The sequence below is a fragment of the Hyaena hyaena genome, unplaced genomic scaffold (genome assembly GCF_003009895.1).
Source record: "Hyaena hyaena isolate Hyena2069 unplaced genomic scaffold, ASM300989v1 scaffold_771, whole genome shotgun sequence".
Lineage (NCBI taxonomy): Eukaryota > Metazoa > Chordata > Mammalia > Carnivora > Hyaenidae > Hyaena > Hyaena hyaena.
The window spans coordinates 229,446-255,052 of record NW_024081402.1 but is presented as its reverse complement, the minus strand read 5'-3'; the positions used below and the strand labels follow the sequence as shown (position 1 = coordinate 255,052).

General features: G+C 43.3%; 1 protein-coding gene across 3 annotated transcripts in view; it reads right to left on the bottom strand.

Moving 5' to 3' along the window:
• The window catches only part of ATP10A (ATPase phospholipid transporting 10A (putative)), a 188,480-nt gene that overhangs the window by 96,053 nt on the left and 66,820 nt on the right, over positions 1–25,607 (bottom strand). For all 3 annotated transcript variants that reach the window (XM_039218643.1, XM_039218644.1, XM_039218645.1), the window contains exon 2: positions 13,921–14,125. In XM_039218643.1, coding sequence (XP_039074574.1) covers positions 13,921–14,125 — 205 coding nt within the window. The remainder of the gene's footprint in view (positions 1–13,920; positions 14,126–25,607) is intronic.

Genomic DNA, 25,607 nt, shown 5'->3' with positions numbered 1-25,607 from the left:
GGAACCATGCCTGCCCAAGGCCCCTCCTTCTCAGATCTCCTAATGACTACCAACATTTTTTTTGTCAGGTCCTTGCAAGGCCTGTCCCCTCTGAAAACAGGGTTTTCAGGTTGGGAAGCTGAGAAAGCAAAAAGTTGAATATCACTTCACAGGCCACATGAATACCACTTCACAGCTTTATTTCTCCTTTGTATTAACTAAAGGGCACAGTATTAAGTCAGCTTTCCCAGTTCTGCTTGCCTGTACTACTACTGAGTTTTTCTCCTAGAAATTCTCAGAAGGAATGGAGTGGGCAGCATCCATAAGCACAGAGGAAACCACATGGCTGGGCATTCTCCTCCACCCTTACCAAGTAAGAGCAGCCTAGGAGGCTGGGCCTAACCCTGCCCTCTTCTGAGGCAGGCTTCACTGTGAATCCAGCTCTGTTCCACTCAACAGCTCAAATTACTTAACTAGTGCTTCCTTGAGAGAAGGGATTTTTTGTTTTAATTACAGGGCCTGGCACACATAAGTGCTTAATAAATCTATGAGCAATGAATCAGTCTTTCAAAACCTCCTGTTTCCTCCTCTGCACAACCTGGCTACTGCCATCCTGTGGAGGACAAGGCTCCATCCTCAATACTGCCTCCCTGTCTCCACTCTGGCTGCCCTTCTTACAAGGGAGGGCAGAAAACAAAGACATGGTGAGGGCTTAGTTCTTTCTACATCTTGGCCAGATCCCTAAAGGTAGTAAGTCGTCATACTAATTAAGCCCAAATGTAGCACTGCCACATGATGTGAGGGACTCCCAGTGCTGCACCCTTGCTGAAATGCAACTACTTCCCATCCTCACTATCTGGTAACAGCAGTGTGCACTGAGTACATGCAGTGGGGCTAGATGAGTCATGACATTCCACCTGACAAAAGGCCCAAGAGGATACCTCATCGCTCCCATCTTACCAGTTGGGAGGTGTAAAGAGAGGTGCCTAGGGGCCCAGGCCAGGCCTTTCTATCCCAGAACCCGAGAGCTCAGGGTCTGGGCTTACCCGCAAGAGCACCCATTGTGCTGCAACAAAGCCTCCTGGAAGGAAGCCATGGACTAAAACCACAGCCTATAAAGGCACACAGTTGGAATGTACCCTAGCAATAATGTAGGGGGCACCTGGGTGGTTCAGGCAGTTAAGGGTCCGACTTTGGCTCAGGTCATGACCTTATGGCTCATGGGTTCGAGCCCCTCATCAGGCTCTGTGCTGACCGCTCAGGGTCTGGAGCCTGCTTCAGATTCTGTCTCTCTCTCTCTCTCTCTGCCCCTCCCCTGCTCACTCTGTCTCTCTCTCAAAAATAAATAAATATTTTTAAAGATGTTTAAAGAAATAATCTAGCCGGGGTTCTGTCAACACTTTAAAGGAGTGCAACTCTCTTATCAAAATCTTAAGTGAAATCCATAAGTGTGTATGCATATGTGTATCTACTATATCTATATACACATATTAACATATATGTATTGTGTATGGACGTATTGTAGAGACATACAGAAACACACACATACATACAGACTTTGCCCTGCCCTGTTTCTCTACACCAAGCTGTTTTGCCCATTGCAGTCAGATTTTTGGATGGTAATCGATTTACTTTCTGTCTGTTCTAGCCTAGGCTGCTGTTCCTTAACTTTACCACAGCGCCAACCACCACTGCAGGTTTCTGAGCCAGAGAGTACCCAGAAGAGCGCTGTGATCATGTGGAGGATTCTGGCAGCTGCTGCAGACAGTGCAGGGCTGACTGCAGCGAGAATACACTGCCCAGACCCAGTGCAGCACCCTTGAGAAGGTACAAGGAATAGCCAAGCCAGGCTGCTTGGGTGGGAAGCACAAGATAGATGCAAGCACCTTTGAAGGGTGCCCCCACTGAGCTGGAGCAAGTGAAGGGGTGGGAGGAGGGGCACTGAAAGCAAGAATGGGCTCTGCAGCTATAATACCTATTTGCCGCAGCCCCACTTTTGACCAGCTGCAGGATTTTAGGCAAGGTGCCTAACCTCTCAGACCTGGGCCACCTTAGCTGTAAAATGGGGAAGCAAATGAACTTATCTTAGGGTGGTGGTCTACATCCCTGGGGAGCTTGGAACACCCCAGTGCCTGCCCATCCCACATCAAAGGAGCCAGAGTGCTGGTGGGCCAGGGCCTCAAGGATGTTTAAAGTTCCCCAGAAGATTGTGTGCACCTCCCACAGCAGATTTAGATCAACCATACTAGTAACATCATGCTAAGTGGTAAGTACTGGCAAATGTTAGCTGTAGAGATTAGAACCATAGGCGAGCCACCTGAAAGCTTTCAAAGATCTGAAGATCACTCCTGTGGAAGGGAAGGGTCTTCCATATGACCCCAAGGCCAGGGATGGGGAGAGCCTTTCAAAGTCATAGATTTGAGGTGAATCTGATGTGCCAACCTGGACAGGTACATAGAAGGATCTGCAGGTCTCTGATTGAAGTGACACCTGGTGAAGGTGGGGCCGAGGAGGGCTGCCTCCCAAATACTCCTCATCCCATAAGTCCGGTTCCCAGACACTACGCTGGGAATTGGCTGTCTGTACTCAATGAAACAGGGTCAGGACAGTGGTAACTCCAGTTGTGGGAATGGGTGGCTGGGAAATGAGCAGACCATTATAGGATGAAGTGAGAGGGGCAGCCATGACAAAGGGAATGGTCAGGTCAATGGGGCTTCCTGAGCTATGGTGGGTGGTAAACAAAAGGAGTGCCCAGGCTACCTGCTCCATGGCACCTCAATACCATTAACTGTGGACTTTTTTGTGAAAGGTATACTAAGGGTGAAAATGGCTTCATCTTCTTAGAATACTCCTGTCATGTCACAGCTGTGGAATCAGAAGCACAAACTCTGAGTTGGCCAGGAGGCCTTAACCAGGGCAAAGACAGACCACCTGTCTGTCCTAAAGAGAGTCACCTTCTGCCCCCTCCCACCCTCTCTGAGGCCAAGCCGTATTTTTCAAAACTGACTCTCAGGGGTACCTGAGTGGCTCAGTCTGTTAAGCGTCTGACTTTGGCTTAGGTTAAACGTCCGACTTTCGCTCAGGTCATGATCTCACGGTTCATAGGTCCGAGCCCCGTGTCGGGCTCTGTGCTGACAGCTAGCTCTGAGTCTGGAGCCTGCTTCAGATTCTGTATCTCCCTCTCTCTCTGACCCTCCCCTGCTCATGCTCTCTCAGAAATAAATAAAACATTAAAAAAATTGTAAAAAATAAAAAGTGTCCAAGTCCATGAGTTAAAATTTTGATTCACAGAAATACTTTTAGTTGCTCATGATTCCTTCCAGACTTTACTGTGGCTATGGATTAGCCCAACCTGGCCCACATCAATCCCAACATTCAACAGCAACAGTTGTGATGGTCTTTGGAGGTGGCCTTGGGTGGGGCTGACAACTAGGCACTGAGTCCCATCAGTCTGCCCAGAATCTAGCTCACCTCTCCCTGTGCCCCATGCTGGACAAAGGGGCTGGGTCCTTCTGTGTCTCAGTTGCTCATCTGTTACATGGGAGTAGCAACAGCACTTTCCTCAGAGAGTCATCAAGAAAATAAGATGAATCAATGCCAAGTGAAGACTCAGAAGGAGGCCTGGCACACAGTGGGCACTGAATGAGTACTAACTGCTACTATTACCCAGGGTATGGGGAGTTGAAGAGTCTCGTTATTCTTACCAGAAGGGTTACAAGCTTTCTGACACTGACACAGAGCTCTCACCAATCCCATGTTCTAGGTGATGCCAGTCCCTGGATCTCATCAACAAGTGATTTACAAGAAGGTTGTCACAAAGACCCCAGTCTCCCAAGGGTGCATGATGTGCAGGAACACTCAGAACAGGCAGGGGGCTCCCACCTTGCATATCCACATGCCCTCAAGCCCTTGGACTTTAATGCTTAAGATGAACACATCACATACCTCCAGTCTCAGCAATGAATCCAATCCTATATGAACAACCTTCCCCCCTGCCCACTGTTAGTTTTGAAAGGCCAACACTCAGAATACCAGAGAAGGATTTCCATGGCCAATGCCAGCTTCACTGTGCCAAGGTGGAGACAACAACCTCACAAGTCTGTCCTCAACAAAATTTCCTGCCTCATGGTCAAGGCTCCAGAACACTTAAAAAAGGCCGGATGAGCAAACCAACTATTTGAAGTCTCATCCAAAATAAACCTAAATCCATAATCCTTTGAAGTTGGCCTTTTTTACCAACTGAACAAAAGGGCTCATTTTTGGACTATAGCAGGAGCTACTGCTGAAAAGTGAGTCATTACAGGTAAGTGAGAACTAGGTTTTCAAAGACACAAAAACCATATGAAAACATTTTTGTATGGGTAAGTTGTGTGTGTATGTGTGTGTGTGTGTGTGTGTGTATGTGTGTGCGTATTATGTGACAAAGAATGATTTAAGCTTTGGCCCAATTCTTAACTTATAAAACCCCATTCAGATGTATCTAAGTGCTTGCTCTCTGGAACTAAAGATGAAGATTTTTGTCACTGGCAATGAAATGACACCCTTTTTAAAAATGGGATGTGGAGGGGCACCTGGGTGGCTCAGTCATTTGAGGATCTGACTTCAGCTCAGGTCATGATCTCACTGCTCATGAGTTCAAGCCCCACATCGGGCTTGCTGCTGTCAGTGCAGAGCCCCCTTTGGATATTCTATAGCCCCCTCTCTGCCCCTCCCTCATTCATTCTCATTCTCTCTCTGTCAAAAATAAATAAACATTAAAAAAAATAAAAATAGGATCTCCTGGGTGGCTCAGGTGGTTAAGTGTCCAACTTTGGTTCAGGTCATGATCTCACAGTTCATGGGTTCGAGCCCTGCATCGGGCTCAGAGCCTGAAGCTTGCTTCGGGTTCTGTGTCTCCCTCTCTGCCTATCTGCTGCTCAAGCTCTATTGCTCTCTCTCTCGAAAATAAAGAAACATTCAAAAAATATAAAAATAAATAAAAGTGAAAGGGGGAACATATAGCAACCTGAAATACTACTGAAAATAACTTCAGTGAAAACCAACAAACTAAAGAAGTTTGCTTGAGGTCTGATCTCAGCTTGGTTAAAATTCTGTTAAGTCACATCTGTGGGTACCTTTCACAACATGGATTATTCATTAGAAATGGTGAATAAGCCCAAAATTTATTTTATCACAGTTGAAACCCAATTTAGATGTTAGAAAAATGGCTTTATCCACATCCAAGTAGGTAATAGTGTTTTATCATTCTTGTTTAAGACAGATTTTCTTATAAGGTGTGGCTTATGTTAATTATCATGAGAGCACAAATGTGTATACACATACCTCTGTGTAGATGTATGTGCATATGGTGTGTCTCACTTGTGGAGAGGGGAAATTCTAGGAAGCACTAACACCAAAATGAGAACCAAAGTACTGCCTTTTCATTGGAGTAACACATGCAACAAAATTAGAACGGCTCATAGAATTTAAATGTTGTGGCAATCAGGGTGTGGTGACTCGTTCCATGTTGTGGAAACAGAAGTTTTCCTCTCATTGGGGGTTCTTCTCACAAAACAAGTGGAAGGGACATGCAGACACCCCATCTAGGAGCAAAGTATTCCCCAGTCCACTGAGCAGAGACTGAACTGTCCGGACACCTAATGCTCACAGTGCACAGCAGGTGCTCAATAACCAGACTGACAATTCCAGTCTGGGATTCCTGAAGAATCAGGTATGTCCTTTTACAGATCAATCTGCTTCCAGAACATCATGTCTTAGCCCAGGAAACAATATTTATCCTCTCCTTAAGGTAACAAAAAGTGATAACTCTTTTTACAAAAACTGAAAGCCCTTTCACTTCATTTTGCTTTCTTCATTGGAATAACCACAGCTATTCCTGCATACATAGTTTCACACACATACACATGCCTGTGAACACTCACACACTAACAAGTGTGCACACATGAACACACTCATCTGTTCTCATGCTTACATGTGTACATACATGTACACACATGCACACACTCTTACACATAAACATACACTTCTATACCCACTTATGAAGAGGAACTTAGGAGTAGTTGGATAGATCTTATATTGTCAGCTCTTACCACTGGTAAAGAAATTTCTAATTCAGAAACACACAACTCAAACTCTTTGCAATTGCTGATGTAATTCAACAACATTTAGGAAAGCTAGAATTATCCTTTTTTTTCCACAATGAAAATACAAAGAGAAAAATAGCATTTCACATCACATACCACCATAAATAGAACAAAAACCCATTAATGCTCTGGTTGTCTTTTTCCTGGAAAAAACAAATGGCAACTTCCAACCCATAAAAACGCGAAGTTAAATGTATACAAAGAATATTCAAGTTTCCAGGGGCACCTCAGTAGCTTAGTTGGTTAAGTGTCCAACTCTTGGTTTCAGCTCAGGTCGTGATTTCATGGTTTGTGGGATCAAGCCCCATGTTTGGGATTCTCTCTCCCTCTCTGCCCTTCCCTGTGCTCTCTCTCTCCCTCTCAAAATAAATAAACATTTAAAAAAAGAATGTTCAAGTTTCCATATGTAATAAGATCATTTTGGATTAACACGTCAGGTTAGCTAGTTTATCAACTTCATTGCATTTAGTTTTTCTCATTAAGACCATAGTGCTTTACTCGGCCTGAGCAGGGGTTTGCTAGACTACAGGCTCAAGGCAAAGAATCTGTGGCAAAGTCACTAGGATTAAAACAAAGAAACAAAATCTTATTATATAATCAAATTCATATCCTCCATGGAGTATAAACAGCTGATATTATAAAGCATGGTATATCTTAGATAATTATATTACCTACCTAATCAAATTATTTCAACTACCCATGCTTGCTGGAATTAAAATTTTAGTCTAAATACAGCTGTCTTCTCAAAGTAATCTTCTTTCTTAATAGCTTTCCTGTTATATATTTAATATTCTTCAACTAAAGTATCTGATTTTTAAGCTTAGGAATGAAAAGGTCCCACAGTATAAATTATGATCTTAGTGACTAATATGTAAAAGAAAACCATGAATGTTTTTGTAAAGACTTGATATTGACCTTTCCAATTAACAAGCCCAGCCAGCTGTCTTTGTTTTCCACTTAGAAGATAGATTGTTTCCTCCTTCATTCCACAGCAAAGCATGTAGCTAATTTAGTTAAAGACTACAATCTGAAAAGCTTAAGGAAAAAAACAGTTTTGGTGTAAGATATTATAAACCATCCTTTTTCACCTCTGGTCTTCCTGTGATAGAGATAATTTGGGGGGAAACAAACAAATATACAACGTAATAATTTTGTCTCCTACATATATGGAATGTAAAGTGATTTTTTCTAAGCTCCTTGAATTTTGTCATGTAACTTGGGGGAGGCCTAATTCTCCCTTGTAAAGGAAACTCTGCCTAGGAGTACATGGCACCTAAGAATGTCGCTGAGAATTTAGTAAAAGTATATATGCAAAATGGAGATAAGGCCACATTACTGTCTCAGAATCAGTGCAGGTCTAGACAGTAGGCACGTCTTTTAGACTAGTGGTTCTCAGATTCCCTCCAGCCTAGGAACCTTCCCATATTAGTTTCTCATTTTTCTTCCTCATTGAGAGCAGGCAGCAGACATACATGCACATGCCGGTGCACATGCCCATGCACACACCCACACATATGGGAAGAGCTAACTAGCAACTGTAGGCTTGTGATTTCAGCTCTTCCTAAAAGCCTCACAATCACTACTCCAAACAGGCTTAAGCAGATGGCTTCGTGGGTGTAGCCAGGTTAGTAACCCCACAGGTCTACCCAAGAGATAAACTGGAGGAATATTTTTTCTCAGTAATTTAACCAACACAGAAGTCATTCCCTGAAGGTTCCTCCCTGACACTGACATAGCTTGTTCAGCAAGATCTCAGGTCTAGACTCTCCTGCTGTCCTGGGGGAGACCTGCTCTGCCCCACCCCATGCCCATCTGAAAGTCTAACACCCACCAGGCATTACCATCACTATTTGTGCTTTTTAATTTACTCCTCAGCACATATCACTATTTACACAGATCACATAAACATCATGAGAGGAAACAGGTCTGCCTCTTTTGATCAACAGAATGCCTAGAACTGCATTTGAAGCACAGTAGGTGCTCAATAAATACTTGACAGAGAATGAAAAATCACAAAAATGAGTCTCTAAAAAATATTTTCATGTAAAATTATCAGCCTAAGGAGCTCCCAACTGTGAAGAAATCACTGTGCGAATGTTATAGATGAACTAGAAACTTCTACCTGCATAGAGACTAAATGCATGCAGCCTCATGGGCAAGGCTGCAGGTTAGAAGGAGTGTGTGTCTAAGAGAGAGAGAGAGAGAGAGGGAGAATGCAAAGCGACAGCAGATGACCACTGCAAAAGGAAAGGCCTACGTGCCAGAGAATCCCCCCATCCATGCCAACTCAGGAGGTGAGAGATCTGAGAGCTGCCTCCCAGCTCGAAGATGATTCAGGGAGCCATGGCCGGGTATGTCTTGGAAGAATCTCATCTTGATGTTTTCTGTTTCTGGTCTATAAAAGGGTGTGATCTATAAAAGGGTGTGATAATCATTACCTCACAAGTTATATTCTAAAATGTGTGAAGCGGTTTCTAAAATGTCTGTGCTACTACAAATGTGAGAAGCATGATAAGGTCTGACACCAGAGGAGCCTGAACAAAGGTGACTTGTTATCACAGCAGCTTTGTATGTACACGGGGGTTCTCTATTACTTTGGGGATAATGCCAATTTGGCTCTAACTTTTAAATCATATGTTTATTTTGAAGTCCCATTATCTCTGTTTCCTTTGCCAGAGGCCAAATGGCTAGGTGATTTAAGGTCCTGGGGTCATCACACAGTGTCTGAAGGATTTTCTCCTCAGATTCGAGGCTCTAGGCAGGCCGTGCATGCTGCCTTCCTGCTTCCAGGCCATGAATTCTGTAAAATTTCTATACTGGGAGTCTGTGAGTAGACAAGCCCGAGTACTTTAGGTATTGGTCCCACTGCCTTAAATCATTAGACCCTGTATAACACATGGACCATGTCCCTTTCTTTCTGTTTTGTTTTTGTTTGGGTTGGGGTTTTTTGCTCATGGACCAATCTATTTATTTAAGCCATCCCCTACATAAGCAAAGGGATGGAAAATCAGTATACTGGTCATCATTTGATATAAGTAAGGAAGATGAGCTTAAAGTCACATATGTGTGCAGAGTCATGGTCCAAACCAGTTCTGTGGTTCCTCACTGGGTCAGTCGTCCAGGTTTTCTTTATTCATCTACATAGCCCATTGGAAATAGACTCATGTGAGAGTTGTGGCGTAGAGTATGATTACCATCTCCCCAGAAAAAGGGCTTGGCCCTGATTCAGAGATGAGAGGTAGGTGACAAACTGAAGTTTCTCATGGTCTCCACAATGCGACTTCAGAAGACATTCAGCATGCTCACTTCCACATGGAGAGCGCTAAGAAGTAGGTGAGGGCCCTCCACAGGCTAGCTGGGACCTCCTCCCCACTTCCCATGGACCTCCTAGCTGTGCCCTGGACAGCCCTAGCATCTTGGAAACCCAGACCCAGTCGCCACTCCTGTTTTTGACCCAGAAAGCCTCAGTGCCCCTCAGGTCCCTCGTTCTTAGCATCCTTCCCTAAGCAAACAAACACTTCATAAACGACTTCTGGAAATGAAGCTAAGTTTTTGCCTTGTTGGTAGAGGGTGTTTGGAGGGACGCTGCAGGAGGAGAAGGGGGTGGGAATTCAGGTAGAGCGGTGTGTGGATTTGTTCTGCACTCCCAATGCCCCCTCCAGGCTTCTCTAAGGCAAGGATCCTGCAGTGTAGTTTTTTTTACCAAGACTAGATCAGCCACAAGCTTCCTCCAGTTTTCAGCTCAGGGTAACCAGAGACCCTGAGCGCATGAGCCCTGACCCCAGTAAGGGCTGCTGCTCCCTCTACCCTTTCCTGGGCCTGTGCAGGTCTGGGCTCTGCAGGGTTGGCTGTCTAGAGTGCCACCAGTCAGCCTGTGTCCACTGCAGCAGCCAGAGGCACACGCAGAAGGTAGCATCCCTAGAGCCCAGCTCAAGCAGTGCCCAGTGGGAGCAGCTGCCCCTTGTATCTCCCATGTTCCCTGGCTCAGCACTTTCCTTTGGATGGCTGACTTCTGGCTGGCACAGCCCCTCACAAGCTTTTCTACCATCCTGTGAGTAATGGCTGTCCCCTCAGACTTGAAAATAAGACTTAACCTAGGAGGCCTCTTCCCTGGGCACTATCTCGGCCCCAGATATAGCACTCTTTATATCAGATAGGTCTGTATACTCTTACAAGTCTTTGTTCTTACTTTATTTACTTCAGAACCCCCACTGGAATCCTTAATATCAAACTTGCCCTAAGTCATGGGTAATTTTTGCCTCCTCACCAGACCTGACAGATACACAGAGTCCCTGCATAAACAATGAGGCCCTCTCACATTTCTTTACCTCAGTTTTGCAAACTGCTTCTAATTTAAGTTTTCCTACGGGTCACCACTTCCAACTGACCATTCATCAAACTGGCAACACAGCACTCTGTATTTGACAGGAACCAGTTCTTCTCTTGTCTGAGGTATACTAGCTGACTCCAGTCTATGAAAAACCTACTTAAATACAGAGAACTAAAATGTTTGGCATTGCAACATTATAGTCAGAACCTTGGTTTTCCAACAGCCCAGCTTTTAATTTTTTTAAATATTTTTTAATGTTTATTTTGGAGAGACAGACAGACAGACACAGACAGCAGGGGAGGGGCAGAGAGGAGACACAGAATCTGAAGCAGGCTCCAGGCTCTGAGCTGTCAGCACAGCACCTGATGTGGGGCTCAAACCCACAAACCATGAGATCATGACCTAAGCTGAAGTCGGACACCTAATTGACTGAGCCACTCAGGTGCGCATCAGGCTTAATTTTTTTAAAAAAAATTTAGGGGCACCTGGCGGCTCAGTTGGTTGAGCACCTGACTCTTGATTTAAGCTCAGGGCATGATCTCAAGGTTCATGGATTCTAGCCCCACGTCCAGCTCTGTGCTGACGGCATGGAACCTGCTTGGGATTCATTCTCTCTCTCTCTCTCTCTCTCTCTCTCTCTCTCTCTCCTCTCTCCTCTCTCCCTCTCTCTCTCTCTGTGTCACTTCCCTTGCACTCTCTCTCTCTCAAAATAAATTTAAAAAACTTTAAAATTAAAGTTTTTTTAATTCTAGTTTCGTTTAATTTTAATTCCAGTATAATTAACATATATGTTGTAAAAGTTTTCCAATTATCAGGCTTTTAAATGCCAGAGACTTCCTATCTTTATTCTCAATGGAGCAATTCTTATATTTCAGAATAATAATGTATGAGAGGGAATTCAGTTACCAGAAAAAAATCTTTGGACATTTTTTAGAGGATAAGTTAAAAAAAGAAAAAGTGAAAAAAATACACCAATAATAGGTACAATGTGCATGCATACTGAAGAATTTGGGTGCTAATAAGAAAACCTTTATCTTAAATCAGAATTGCTTTGCTTGTTAATTTTGGCTATCCTGACTAAATTATGGCTCAACTCCATTTACTTCCTCAAGCATTCATTGTGCCTGAAGGAAGGTGATATAGGATGTGTCTATCTGTAGCCATCCCTGAAGTTTAAACATACAAACAGCTGAATTACATAAAGCACTTACAAACAGTTGAATTACATAACACACTATCAAGCTATGAAGTGTTCTAGTTGTTGTTTTGGGGAAAAGTGGGGAGAAGAGGCCTGTAGATATTACTGGGTTTACAGCAATTGAATAAATTTAGAAGATGTGAAACATGGACATTATTCCTGAGAGCTGTGGCTTTCCCCACACCACCCCCCCCAACATGTTCACTCTGCTCTCTAGTTCTCAAATTTTCATCCATTAGAGATTCATATGTATTCATTCATGTTGCAGTCATTTTCTGTGCACACTGGCCACTCTACCAGGAAGGAAATATTCTAGCTTGTGCAGCCACTCCTCCCCATAATCCTGTGCATGATGAGATCACAAGAACTGAGCCTGCAAAGTAGCCCCATACTGATTTCAGACTTAGTCCATACACTAGTCTGTGCCCTGGAATTCTGGGCTCTAGTCTTATAGACTGGGGCAGGCCTGGTACAAAAAAATTGGAACTAAGGCCAACCTTAGGAGAACATATAGGCACGCGGGCTTAGGGGATGAAGGGCTAGTAGTGGAGGATGAGCCCATATTTACTGCCAAACCCTGGAGCACAATAATTCAGATGTTGGAAATCTCTAGCACTGAGCCCCCAGAGGTCCCTAAATTCCACTGGCTTTCCTGATCTAGGATGATGACGGACTCCATTTTTTAAAAACTGCTATTTTTAGTACTTATGTCAGCTTTGTATCATTCCAAGAAATATTTGAGACAGCTCACAAAAAATAAACACTTGGCACAAAAGAAGGCTTAAAGAAAAGTAGATGAGTAGTGAGTACAGTTAACACTGTATATTTGAAAGTTGCTAAAGTAGATCTTAAAAGTTCTCATCAGGGGCACCTGGGTCAGTTGGGCGTCCGACTTCGGCTCAGGTCATGATCTCATGGTTCGTGGGTTCGGGCCCTACATTGAGCTCTGTGCTGATAGCCAGCTCAGAGCCTGGAGCCTGTCTTCGAATTCTGTGTCTCCCTCTTTCTCTGACCCTCCCCTGCTCATGCTGTCTCTCTCTCTCAAAAATAAATAAAACATTAAAAACTTAAAAAAAAAGTTCTCATCATAGGAAACAAAATTGTAGCTGTGTGTGGTGATGGATGTTAACCACACTTACTGTGGTGATTATTTCACAGTATACTAAATCATTACGTTGTATACTTGAAACTAATAATAATATTGTACATCAATTATTTCTCAATTTAAAAAAAAGTAAATGAGGAAACTTATGTGGAAATAAGTGAGGGCAGACACTGGTAATGAAGTCCAGTGGAGGAGTGTCAGAAATTTCCACCAGCCAAGGGAAAGTAGGGAGTCCCAATGTATGGAATTCTACCTGGCCTTGAGAAAGTATGCAGAGGCACCTTTGTTGTGACAGTGATCATGAGTGAATTACACGTTCACTCATAAGTGGGAGACAAGGATGCCAGCCCCCAAATAAATCCTGACCAATGAACATTCCACCCAAAATACTGACAGTGCTCAGGAGGAGATCCATAAGCTATAAAACAAGCCAACTGCTCAAGAGAAGCCTGCCCCATCTTGATTCTAAGGCCAATTTTCCTGGGGGAGCTCATGGAGAGGTCTCAGTGACAGAGAAAGAAAATCCCAAAAGTATAACATTGACTGACACACATTATATGAGATAGGATAGTAAACAGGTTAGAAACCCTTGAAGCGTTTGAACTTCCTGGCCACGAGGCTGTTGGTGAGTGTAGGTAGTCAGAGCCCACTTCCCTTTCTACATCTCATTTCCCATCAACTGTGTATTTCTGAGCAGTGGGTAAGGCTCTCTAAAGCAGAATTCAGATACAGAAAATCTGTATATGCCAAAGTCAGAAACAGCCTTGAGGAGAAAACGTTCCAGAGCTACATTCTCAGAACAGGGCATTACTTCTGCTGTGTTGCCATTTAGCAAACTAGAGCAACAACTGGATAAATGTCAACAGTCATCTGGTCATAAATGTTCTTTGCAACTTTAAATACCATTTGAGAAAGTCAAAAGTATACAGTGGAAATCAGAGTTATAAAAACTGTTCTGTTCCCCCCAGCCATAGGCCAGGCACGGGCTCAGGCAGGTCAGGGGTCCTCTCAGACCTCAGTCTCACACCTATCTACTAGTAAAAGTGGCCTGGCCTGGTGGATTGGGGGTACAGGGTGAGGGTGCTCTGACATCCAGAGGGCAACTGTGGGAGGTACTGTGTGGACGTGGTGCCGAGGATGCCCTGGACATTATCGGGTCACTTACAAGCTCTGAGAAGCCGCGGACCACCTGCCGTCGCTTCAGGTTGGTCTCTCCATCCAGGTTGGCAGTCTCAATGTGGCACAGGCCATCCGGGTCACTGGAGGACAGCAGCAGAATGTCCGCAGGGATGATCTCATTGCAGCGAAGACGCACAAAATCTCCCACACGGATTTCTTTCCAGAATCGGTTCACATACTGCTTTTCCTCCCTGATAAAGAGACTGTCATTAACAAGACTGGAAGGAGGTTGATCATGCCTAAATCTGTGTGATGAAGCACATTTAACAACTATTTCTACTAAAAATTTCCGTAAAGAAAGTGTCTAAAAAGGATATTCATTAACACCACATATACAGTATGACCCCAGTTATAAGAAATATTCAGGTTAGGCAAATCCATGGAGAAGGAGGATAGATTAGTGCTTGTCAGCAACAAGGGGGAAGAGAAATGGAGAGAAACTGTTTATTGGGTACAGGTTTCCATTTGCTGAAAATGTTCTGGGACTAGGTAGTGGTGATGGTTGCATAACATTATAAATGCACTGAGACTGAATTATTCATTTTTAAATGGTTAAAATGTCCACTTATAGGTATATACCCCAAAGAATGAAAAGCAAGGACTCATATAGATACTTGTACATCCATTTTCGTAGAAGCATTAGTCACCATAGCCAAAAGGTAGAAACAACCCTAAAGCCCAATGATAAATGAATGGATAAGCAAAATGTGGTATAGATATACACAACGGAATATTATTCGGCTATGAAAAGGAAGGGAATTCTGACACATGGATGACGCTTGACGACATTATGCTAAGTAAAATATGCCAGTCACAAAAGGACAAATATTATATGAATGTACTTTTAGGAAGTTCCTGCAACAGGCAAATGCACAGAGTAGACCCTCTCTATATCTCACTGTCCTTCTATCTGCAGAATGGAGATAATAGAAGATGCATCCTCTCCATGTCATTCAAGATGAAGTGGATAGCACATGCCAATCGCCCAGGACAATACCCAACACAGTTTTCAACTTCTAATAGTTACTATTAATAGATATTTAGATGAAAACATTGTAGATTTCCCTTCTTCAGATTTTTTTTTACTCTGAAAATATAGGCCAATTAAACCTACAAAGGGCATTTTTAAGGGTTCCTTTGTGTCAGTTTTGCGCATTTTTATAAATAAGTATAGAAACATGACTGTAGTTCAACATGATATATTATAAAGAAATCTCATCAGGAAATCCCCTGGGTGATACTGTTTGGCGGTGGGGGGGGGGGGGCACAAAAACACATTTCACTGTAACCATTCACCTTCTTACTGGTTCCTGCCCCATACAATGCCTCTCTTTGCCTGAGTTCCCAGAGAGCCTGAACTCAGGCAGCAAGTCTGGATCTCAAAGTAGACTGAGTCAGCCACATCAAATGGACCCTTGCACTTTGGGAGAAGAACTGAGAGTTTTACACATCTATTTAAATCCACACTGTGGATCTGAGGAAACCTATGGAAAACTTTCAGGAGCTCAGAGCCATCAGTTGTTGCATCCCCTTCCATTTTTAAGCCTCCGTTTTCTTGTTCTTCTAATTCAAGATCCACCAAACTGATTCTGTGCAAAGCATAGTTTGGCCGCTTTAGGACCAACAAAGATAATTAGATATAGCCCTCTCCTCAAAAACAATGTGAGGCAAGACCAAACCACTGGATAGCAACCTTTTGGGACTGTATAATCAAGCCCCCAATGTGACCAAGCTATGCTTCCTGGGCCAAACCATCACTCCCTACAAGGCCAGAGTGTTCTTCAAGGCTGCTTAAATAGGTGTGATAAGGTCCCATCAGCCTCCAGCCCGAGGTCAGCTGACTCTAAGATAACACACAGAAGGGACATTCAATCACCTGACCATCCTGCTAGCTCACTGCCAGTCTGACCTCTTCCCTGTGGACAGACAGCCTTGATGTGAGACAGATGAAACATTTTTAAATGTTTCTATTTCCTTTTCTAAAGGTCATCCTTGATTTTATATCACTGCTAGCATTAGCTCCTAAATCTTTCTTCCTTATCATGACCATTTGTTGGGTTCCCAAAGAAAGTACAAAGAAATATGAAAGAGCCTAACCTCTTCCAGAAGAAAGTTTCTAAAAGCTAAGTCACAATCAGTCACAGAGGAGGGCAGCATACACTCTGAGAGTGAGTGGACAGGCTTTGTTGTGATGGGGGTTGCCAGGAGACTGGTGGTCCCACACTTGCTCTGGGATGGTCACAGGAAGGTGATGACAAGAAGAGTAGCAGAACTGTCTGTGTTCAGTTTATCTTAACTACATTCCATTTACAGAACTCATTGAACATTGAGTCAGTTTTCACCTCTTTGAATCTTTAAACATTAGCCTGACCACCCCATCAAAAGCACTGCTTTTAAACCAGTAATTTTGGTAGAAGCACTGAGCCACACAGGAGATTCCCCCACAGCGCCCCCCACTGATGTGCCTGCAATCAGCAAGCACTGGGTCACAGTCCTGGTGAGAGGACCCACGTGAGCCATGGGAAGCAAAGGGAGCAGGACACAGAGTAGCTCCAGGATGGTTTCTGTGAAAAGGCCCTGCAGCTCACGGGAATTCTACAGCAGACTGGGCCCCTGAAAACCCAAACCTGGGAGGAGTCATTTGTGAAAGAAGAGCAGCATGATGGAACCCCTTTGACATCCCAACAGACCAAGATTCCCTATCAAAGCCCCACAGTCCCATAGACAGTTTCAGCTGGACACCTGCACTGGGTCTGGACCCTACACAAACCCCTGCAATGTCCCTGCCTACTTTTCTCGTATTTATTTTTACTAAATAACAATATTATATATTACATATATCATATACATTTATATGATATATTATATATATTACTATATTATATCATACACTATATTGCTATATATAACATATAATATGTATTATATATTATATTATATTATATACTATATTGTTATATATTATATTCACAGATACATATATGTAACATATATTGCATATAACACATTATATGTAAGTAGTCCTTTGTGTCATGAGGAGGGTATAATGCTGAGTTTTTCCCAGCAACTGTATTTAGACATAGAGTCTTAAGTTGAAATGAAGACAGGGTCTGGTCCTAATCCAATGTGACTGATGTCCTAAGAAGAGGAAGAGACACCAAGGATGTGTGCACATCAAGGAAAGGCCGTGTGTGATCACAGAGGGAAGACAACCACCTGCAAGCCAAAGAGAAAGGCCTCAAGAGAAAGCAACCCTGCCAACACACCTTGATCTTGGACTTTCAGCCTCCAGAACTGACAGACAGTTAGCTTGTTTTAGCCACTTGGTGTGTGGTACTTTGCTATGGCAGCCTGAGCAGACTAACACCTAATAACTTCAATTCCCAGGACTCCTGCTGGAAGGACCAGTTAGTTCCCAGGCTGCAGTGACAGAGAAAGAGACAGCAGAGGAAGCAGGTAGTGGAGGGGCACCATGCCAGGTGATTTATCCACAGGCATGTGTTCGACACCTCCCCCCCCCCGCAATCTGTGTACAGGAAAAGTACCACAGAGAAAAGAGAAACAAATCCTTTGACACAATACTATATAACATTAGCTTCCTAATAACACTCTTCTTCAGACTTCTCTAAGAAGCAAGTAAAGGATTTGGAACTGCCTTCCATTTCCTCAGGTGAGTGTGGATGCAGGTCGGGGTAGACAGAATGTGTGAGCCTCCTCTCCACGGCACAAATCTCACGAGAAAATTGCACTGCCCCATGGCCTCCCTGTCAAACCTAATCCCAACAAGGCATAGGCCTGCATTCCTCCAGGGGCCATCCGTTTCTCCTGTGACACATGGATTATATTTTTTACAGTGGCAAGTTTGAAATCATCCAAGTTCTCAATACTGTCTGTATTCCTTCACAGCAATTAGGAAGGGGCACTGTTTGGGGCGCCCGGGTGGCTTAGTCGGTTGAGCGTCCGACTTTCGCTCAGGTCATGATCTCGCGGTTCGTGGGTTCAAGCCCCGCGTCGGGCTCTGTGCTGACTGCCAGCTCAGAGCCTGGAGCCTGTTTCAGTCTGTGACTCCCTCTCTCTCTGACCCTCCCCTGCTCACGCTGTCTCTCTCTCTCTCCTAGAAATAAATAAAAAACATTAAAAAAAAATTTAAAAAAAAAAAAAAGAAGGGGCACTGTTTAGTTTGGCCACACAATATTCCTTCTAAGGACAGGTGCCAACCACCTCATGTGGCAATAGGATTCTGAGATGGCCCCAAGGTCCCCAGTTCAGCCCTTGTGTCCACATCCCTGTCAGCCCCTTAGAGTGAGGTAGGGACTATATGAATGTGGTGGCAATCACAGATGTAACTAGGGTGACCTATCAGTTGACTACAGCCAGTCAGTTGACCAATCAACAAAGAGACCATCTGAGTGGATCTGACAGAGCCACAGGAGTCCTATAAATCTGGGCCTAATGGCAGGGACAGGAAGTCAGACACTGGAAGGGGCCACATGACCATACCTGAAAGCATTGGGATCAGACCTACCACCAGTGAAGCTGAATTATACCAAGAACCTAAAAGGGCCTGTAAGAGGACTCAAGCCTCAGACAAGAACACATCCCCAGCCAATACCCTGCCCACAGCCTGGTAAGACGTTGGGCAGAAGACCCATGCCTGAATTCCTGACCTCCAGAAAATGCGAGATAATGCATCTGAATTTTTTTTTTTTTGACAAATAATATCCTAATAGTTTCATGTGTACATCATGGTGATTCAATATTTTTGTACATTACAAAATGATCCCCATGATAAGTGAAATTACCATCTGTCACCATAGAAAGTTATTACAATATTATTGACTATATTCCCTAGGTTGCACTTACATCCCCATGACCTATTTATTTTAGAACAGGAAGTTTGTGCCTCTTAATCCCCTTCACCAATGTCCCCTCCCCACTCTGGTAACAACAGTTTATTCTCTGTTACCTATGACTTTGTTTCTATCCTGTTTTGTTTGTCCATCTTTTTTATTCTTTAGATCCCACATATAAGTGAGATCATATAGTATTTTCTTTCTCTGACTTACCCACTTAGCATAATACCCTCCATGTCCATCCATGTTGTTGCAACATTGTTTCTAGTTGCTGAGTTTGCAGGGATTTGTTGCAAGCAATAAAAAAATTAATACACACCATTTCCATTTTCTGTACAGAAGCAGGAGCTAGATGCTTCTTCCATCCTGGCAGCTCCATCTTCTGCAGTGTGTAACAAACTAAAGGTTCTACCAGGAGTTTTATAATCTGCATACTTGAGGAAAAACTACTTCACACGAATAGAATGCAGAACAAGACTGGTTAAAATCCAAAGTGTTTTTCTCTCTCCGCACCAACTGGAAGCCCATCAGAGGGTCTGAATAACATACTATATGTGGGGAAACACTGAAAATGTGCAATCTTAAAATATGGGTATGTTATATAGATTAAAAACAAGGTGCATGATTCCTTCACAGGAATGACAACTGGCTCTTGCACTCAGCTGCAATTTCCTGCTTATGATTCCTGAAAGGTCTGAACTGAGTGTTGAACCAAGATTTCAAAGATCATGAGTGAAAAAAGTGTGATTCTACTGAAATGGCAGCAAAGAAAAAAGAAAAACACTAAAAAGGGAAAGAATGATATAAAAATGTCATATTTAAAAGCACCACATATGAAGCCAGAGACAAAAGCCAGTTTTTTCTAAAAAAAGCCCTGCCACTCTTTTTTCTCCACACCAACCACCTCACTTTTGGATTGGCTGTTTCCTCAGCCGAACAGTGAGAATGTTAAATAGATGATTTTGAAAATCTGTTCTGAGGCCAATGTTAGCCTTATGTGATTAATAGATTTCCTCTTCTGGGAAACTCTATTAATTTTATAATTAGACATGCTGAGCTTTGCAGTTCTCATCTGAGCTTTTTTTTTTGTTTTTGGTCCAACACAACACAATACAGGAGTGAAAGAATAGGGAAACAAGCATGATTGTGAAAATTTTATTTAAAGACAAAAATAAAAATTTAAGATCCCTTAATTTATCACTTTTGGTTATTTAATGTTTAGGCTGAATTAAACTATTTATTTGTACTAGGGGCACCTAGGTGGGTCGGTCGGTTAGGCGTCCAACTCTTGATTTCAGCTCAAGTCATCATCTCACAGTAGGTGAGTTCAAGCCCTGAATCAGGCTCTGTGCTGACAGTGTAGAACCTGCTTTGGATGGAGTCTCTCTCTGCCCCTCCCCTACTTGCGTGCTCACACCTGCGCGCTCTCTCTCTCTCTCAAAAAAAAAAAAAGTTCTTAAGTAAACAATTCCCTAAGAGGAGGCAGCTGGCTTACAGAATTTACGGGAATTGCTTTAAGTAGTTGAAAGCATGTTTTTCCTGGAGATCACTGCCACTTTTATGTAGCTCTTCATGAATACAAGGTTCAAGAACTACTGCTCTGAAATGTTTTGTTAATGTTTTAGAATCTTCACTTGTTGCAGCCCTCCTGACCCCTGACCCCTCCAGTGTTTAAGTTGTCTCTGCAATGGCTCAGGTTTTCAGCAATGTACTTATAAATCTTTCCAATGTGGTGAAATTGGATCTATTTCATAAATCCAAACAAATTTAGATAAAGTTTTAAAAAAAGGTATTTGCAGAAAATGAGGGAATTATATTTTCATCTGTATGGTGTTGTTTTCAAGCAGGTTTGCATTTCAAGTAGATGTGAGATTTTCCCTCACAGTAAAGGAGTATTTTTTGTTTTTGAAGGTTGACAAAAGATTCCAAATTTGCCCACAACCAGTCAATATTCTGGGTGACCCATTGCCATTCCTTCTACAAGGACAGTCACAACAATAATTGTCCCTGATCTCCAACCTGGTCTATGAATTCATGGGTCTGTTCTTAAGAGTCCTCCCAGGCTGCAGAAAGAGGCACACACATTTCTGGTTGCACCCAAGTTACTCTTCACTTGTAATATGACATCATCATTCAAGTTTAGTGACAGACACTGTAATCAACACAAAGTAGCAGTGGGTGTCTGCAGTGTTATGCTGCCCACACTTCTGGTCATATCCACAGAAGAGTGCATGCCACATGCTTGGAGCTGCCACCTGCCAGCTTCAAGGGCATCTTACAGTTGGAGATGCTTGCCTCTTCTGTTTTTTGGTAATTTAGGAGATGGATGAAGAGTCTGAAATGCTTGTAACATATATACACATTTGATTTTCTTACCCTTGCATCATCTAACATCTTGATATGGCCATATTTTATTGTATACTTTCCCATGTTGTAAAAATGTCAGCTTTAAATCAATTGCAAATTATTTTCACAAGTACACATGAGAACCCCACTCCTGCCCTCCCACCATTAACCACACCCACACCATACTCAGGTGCTGGCAATGGGAGCACACAGGGGTAAAGAGCACATCTCACTTGCCTCCCTTGCTTTCTCTCCTTCTTTAAACATGTCTCTCCTTTAATAAGACTAATCAACAAAGGAATATCTTGGATAGATGAATAAGAAAGGAAGTGAGGAAGAGAAAGAAGAGATGCAGTTTTTTTTGTTGTTGTTGTTGTTTTATTTTTTTTTTAAGGTTTGAACACTACAATTGTTAAGTACAAGTTAAGGCTGAAGGAAGAACACTTATTTTGATTAGGCAATCTGGGACTGATTCCTGGAAGAGGGGACATCTGAATTTAGATCTTAAAGGATGAAAAGAATCTTAGCCTAAGCCATTCCCCACCCTACCCCAAAGAGACTATTTATACTAAAGAGTGCAATTTAGGGAGAGGTTGGAAGGGTAGTGCCCAAATCAAACATTAGGCAGGGCTGGATCAAAAGAGATCATGAGGGGCTCCTGAGTGGCTCAATTGGTTGAGCATCCCACTTTGGCTCAGGTCATCTCACAGTTTGTAAGTTCGAGCCCCACACTGGGCTCGCTGCTGTCAGCAAAGAGCTGGCTTCCAGTCCTTCATCCCCCTCTCTCTCTCGCCCCTCCCACACTTGCTCACACTCTCCCTCTCTCAAAAGTAAATAAACATTAAAAAAAATAAAGAGAGATCGTGAGACTCAGAAAAAAGGGTAGAAATAGGGGATGACTGGGTGGATCTTTAGGTTAAATGTTGGACTCTTGATTTTGGCTTAGGTCATGATCTCATGGTTCATGGAATCAAGCCCCATTTAAGGCTCCATGCAGACAGTGCAAAGCCTGCTTAGCATTCTCCCTCTCTCTCTCTCTCTGCCCCTCCTCCACTTATGTGCAGTTTCTTTTTCTCAAAATAAATAAATAAACATTAAAAAAATAAGAAATAGAAACAGGAAGAATGATGGGCCTGGAAGTTTGACTATATAATCTATGTCACTGGACACCACCATGAATGATTAGATGAGGATGGGCATTCGAGTATCCACATCTCCAGCTCTGGTGGCTGGAATGTGAGTACCACTGATCTTACACAAGTGTGTCTGCTATGGGAAGGAATGGAATCCAAATGTGATCTCTTCAAGGTGCTGGTGGAGTATGTGGGTTGGGCTTGTAGGAGATGGCCACAGCTTTGAAGACAAAGGCAGATAAAGAGGAATTTGGGGCTCACAGCATGGAGATGACCAGTCCCCTACACTGAGATTACCCGAGATATCATAATGATGAGAGCTGAAATCGTAATGAGAGCTAAAAATGGACTTAGGGAACAGGAAGGGCAGGGATGTGTTGGGGCAGGGAAGCCAGCAAGGGTCGTTGGGCAGGCAGGGTGGGGCACAGAGTGGAGGCCAGCAGAGCCCAGAGTTCCAGAGCCGAGGTTCCATGGTGCCTGACCACCATCAAGGGCAGCTAGGGGCAGGAGTCCAGAGTGCCACACCTTCTGTTGCCTCAAAACCTCTCCCTTTGCCCTTCCTCTGCCAAGTGAATAATTCTGTAAAGACAGTCATAGAACATGTGTGCACAATCACTGTATTTTCATTTTCTTTTTTTTTGAAAAGGCAACTTTCAGTGGCACATGCTTGAAAATGGCACACCCATTAAGACCAAATGTCCCCTTTCCAAACATTCCTGGTATTTTATGTCCCTTCAAACCTGTTCACCATTCAAACACATTCATGCACTTACGTTAGAGTTCAGTCTTTGTAAAGACTGAGAGATACTCTCCAGATATGGACCTCCTGTACAAGGTTCATGAATGCTTCAAGTCTTAGGACAAGTCTTTTTCAGCCAACACCAGCTGGAGGTCTAGACATCAAATCCCTGTCAGTACTGAGACATCACTATCTTAATAATAACAAAAGAAAAATAAATACAGCTTTCCTCCTTATCCTTATTATGAATCAGGCACTGCACACAGCATTTTATAGCCTTTATTTCAGGGAGTCCTCACACAATCCTAACACTCTATTCCCATTTACAGACAGAGAAACAGACCTAGAATGACCTATCCAAAGTCACACATCAGTAAGTGGCAGGGTGAGGACCAAATCTGACACCGAGGACCATGACTCTTTGGGGCCATGTGGTTTTGAAAGCACATCTGATCTAGTGACCTAAAGGAAGAACTAAAACTCCCAAAGGAGTTGTCTGGTGACAACTTTGCAAAATCCCAAGCCAAAAACTCTGTATCTGTTTTCCTTTTAAATTATGCAGCCAAGACACCAATGTAGCCTGAAAATAAAATTTTGGTATACTTGAAAAGGGGTGGAAAGGCAGACAGTTCCAGACCTACATGCTGTGTTTGACAGACACAGAATAACAAATTTCAGTCCACTGGTCTAAATGCCTGCCTATCTGCAAATGACCAGAGGAGCCACGGCAAAGGTTAGAAGTCACCAAATTGTAGTCTCTGCTACAAACTGGGAAGTGTGCTCTAAATGGGCCTTGGCAAATTGAGAGATGAGCTCATCACTGTGACCACCTGTGCCTGGGAGCCTCTGAGCTTCGGCAATCTGAAGGACACCACCCGCCTCAGTCCTCTGGGTGGGAGGTTGGTGGGTTGTCATGGGAGCAGAACAGTTTATTTTCATGGCTTCGGAATGACTGGTAGCTCTAACAAGTGTTCCCAATCTGGGCCGGGCATACGTGTCACTTTTGGAGACAAGGCTATGGACCAAACTGTTCCACCTCCCAGGTCCCTTCTTTTTATTTTTAAAAATTTTTAAATGTTTGTTTATTTTTGAGAGAGAGAGGGAAAGAACGCAAACAGGGGAGGGGCAGAAAGACAGAGGGAGACACAGAATCCAAAGCACGTTCTAGGCTCCGAGCTGTCAGCACAGAGCCTGATGCAGGGCTCAAACTCATGAACCATGAGATCATGACCTGAGCCAAAGTCAGATGCTCAATAACTGAGCCATCCAGGTGCTCCATACAGGTCACTTCTAAGCAAAGCTGCACTGCCGTTTCTTGAAAAATCCCTCCCCCAGAATATATTTACAAACAGTACTGCACAGCTGGCTCTGGAATGATCAATAATTAACAATGATGCCTCGCATCTGGCCAGTGCACTTCTTGAGGGTCACAAACCCTAGTACAGGCACTGTCCTGCCGAGTTAATGACTCATGCTCATTAAGAGGTGAAGGGGAAGGAGAGGGCTTGGGGCTCAGGTGCCTGGTCTATAAATGGGGAGTCTGCCTTCTCATAGAAACTGTTCACACCAAACCCCCAGCAGCCCTTCATTCTGGTCCCACAGGCATCCCACTCTCCAGATAGGCACCAGACCATCCACAGGGACCTTCCAACTGAACAAGGCCACAGTCTCTATTTTTACTTCACTTTCCATTTTTTTGTGCATGTTTTTTCTCCACTATTATTTTTGAAGCAAGTATTTGATTTTGACCAATAAAATCAGAAATACTACTAATAAACAAGTTACACCTTACATTTAATTTGTGGTTTGGAGGTAAAGCAAGAGCTGCTATTTTGTTTTCCTGACTTACAAAGATGGTAAAATTATCCACAGCAGTTAAGTGAAGCACCTGACGGGTTGAGCTTAATGTATAGTCATATTGAAAATAAGACTACATGCTTAGCAGCATTCTGTACTATTTCATTAACACTGAGCAACTAACTCCTGTAAAAAGAAAAGTTCTTTTCCAAACATCAATTTGCTCCTAACTTATCAGTTAATCACGTTTCCTATTGGTAAAACATCCTGTAGATGAGACAGACATGCTGCAACTAAAGTTATGCTTCATTTACTAACCCTACAAAAACAGGCTTGGTCAGAAATATCTGGATGGTTTGTGTCTTACAGACGAGAGCTGAATGCATATTCTTTTTTAAATAGCTCAGGGTTGGGGCACCTGGGTGGCTTAGTCGGTTAAGCGTCCGACTTTCGCTTAGGTCATGATCTCGCGGTTCGTGGGTTCGAGCCCCGCGTCGGGCTCTGTGCTGACTGCCAGCTCAGAGCCTGGAGCCTGTTTCAGTCTGTGACTCCCTCTCTCTCTGACCCTCCCCTGCTCATGCTGTCTCTCTCTCTCTGCTAGAAATAAATAAAATATTTAAAAAAATAAATAAATAGCTCAGGGTTGAGCTAGGTTGAAATGCAAAGTATCTAGAAAGGTCCACAGAACACATTTTTAAGAAAAAAGGAAGACCACGGAACAAGCTTAACATGCAAACCAACTAGACTGAGGCCTCCCCAGCATGGGCAGGCTGAAGAACTCCTCGGGCCCAGGAAAGGGAGAGCT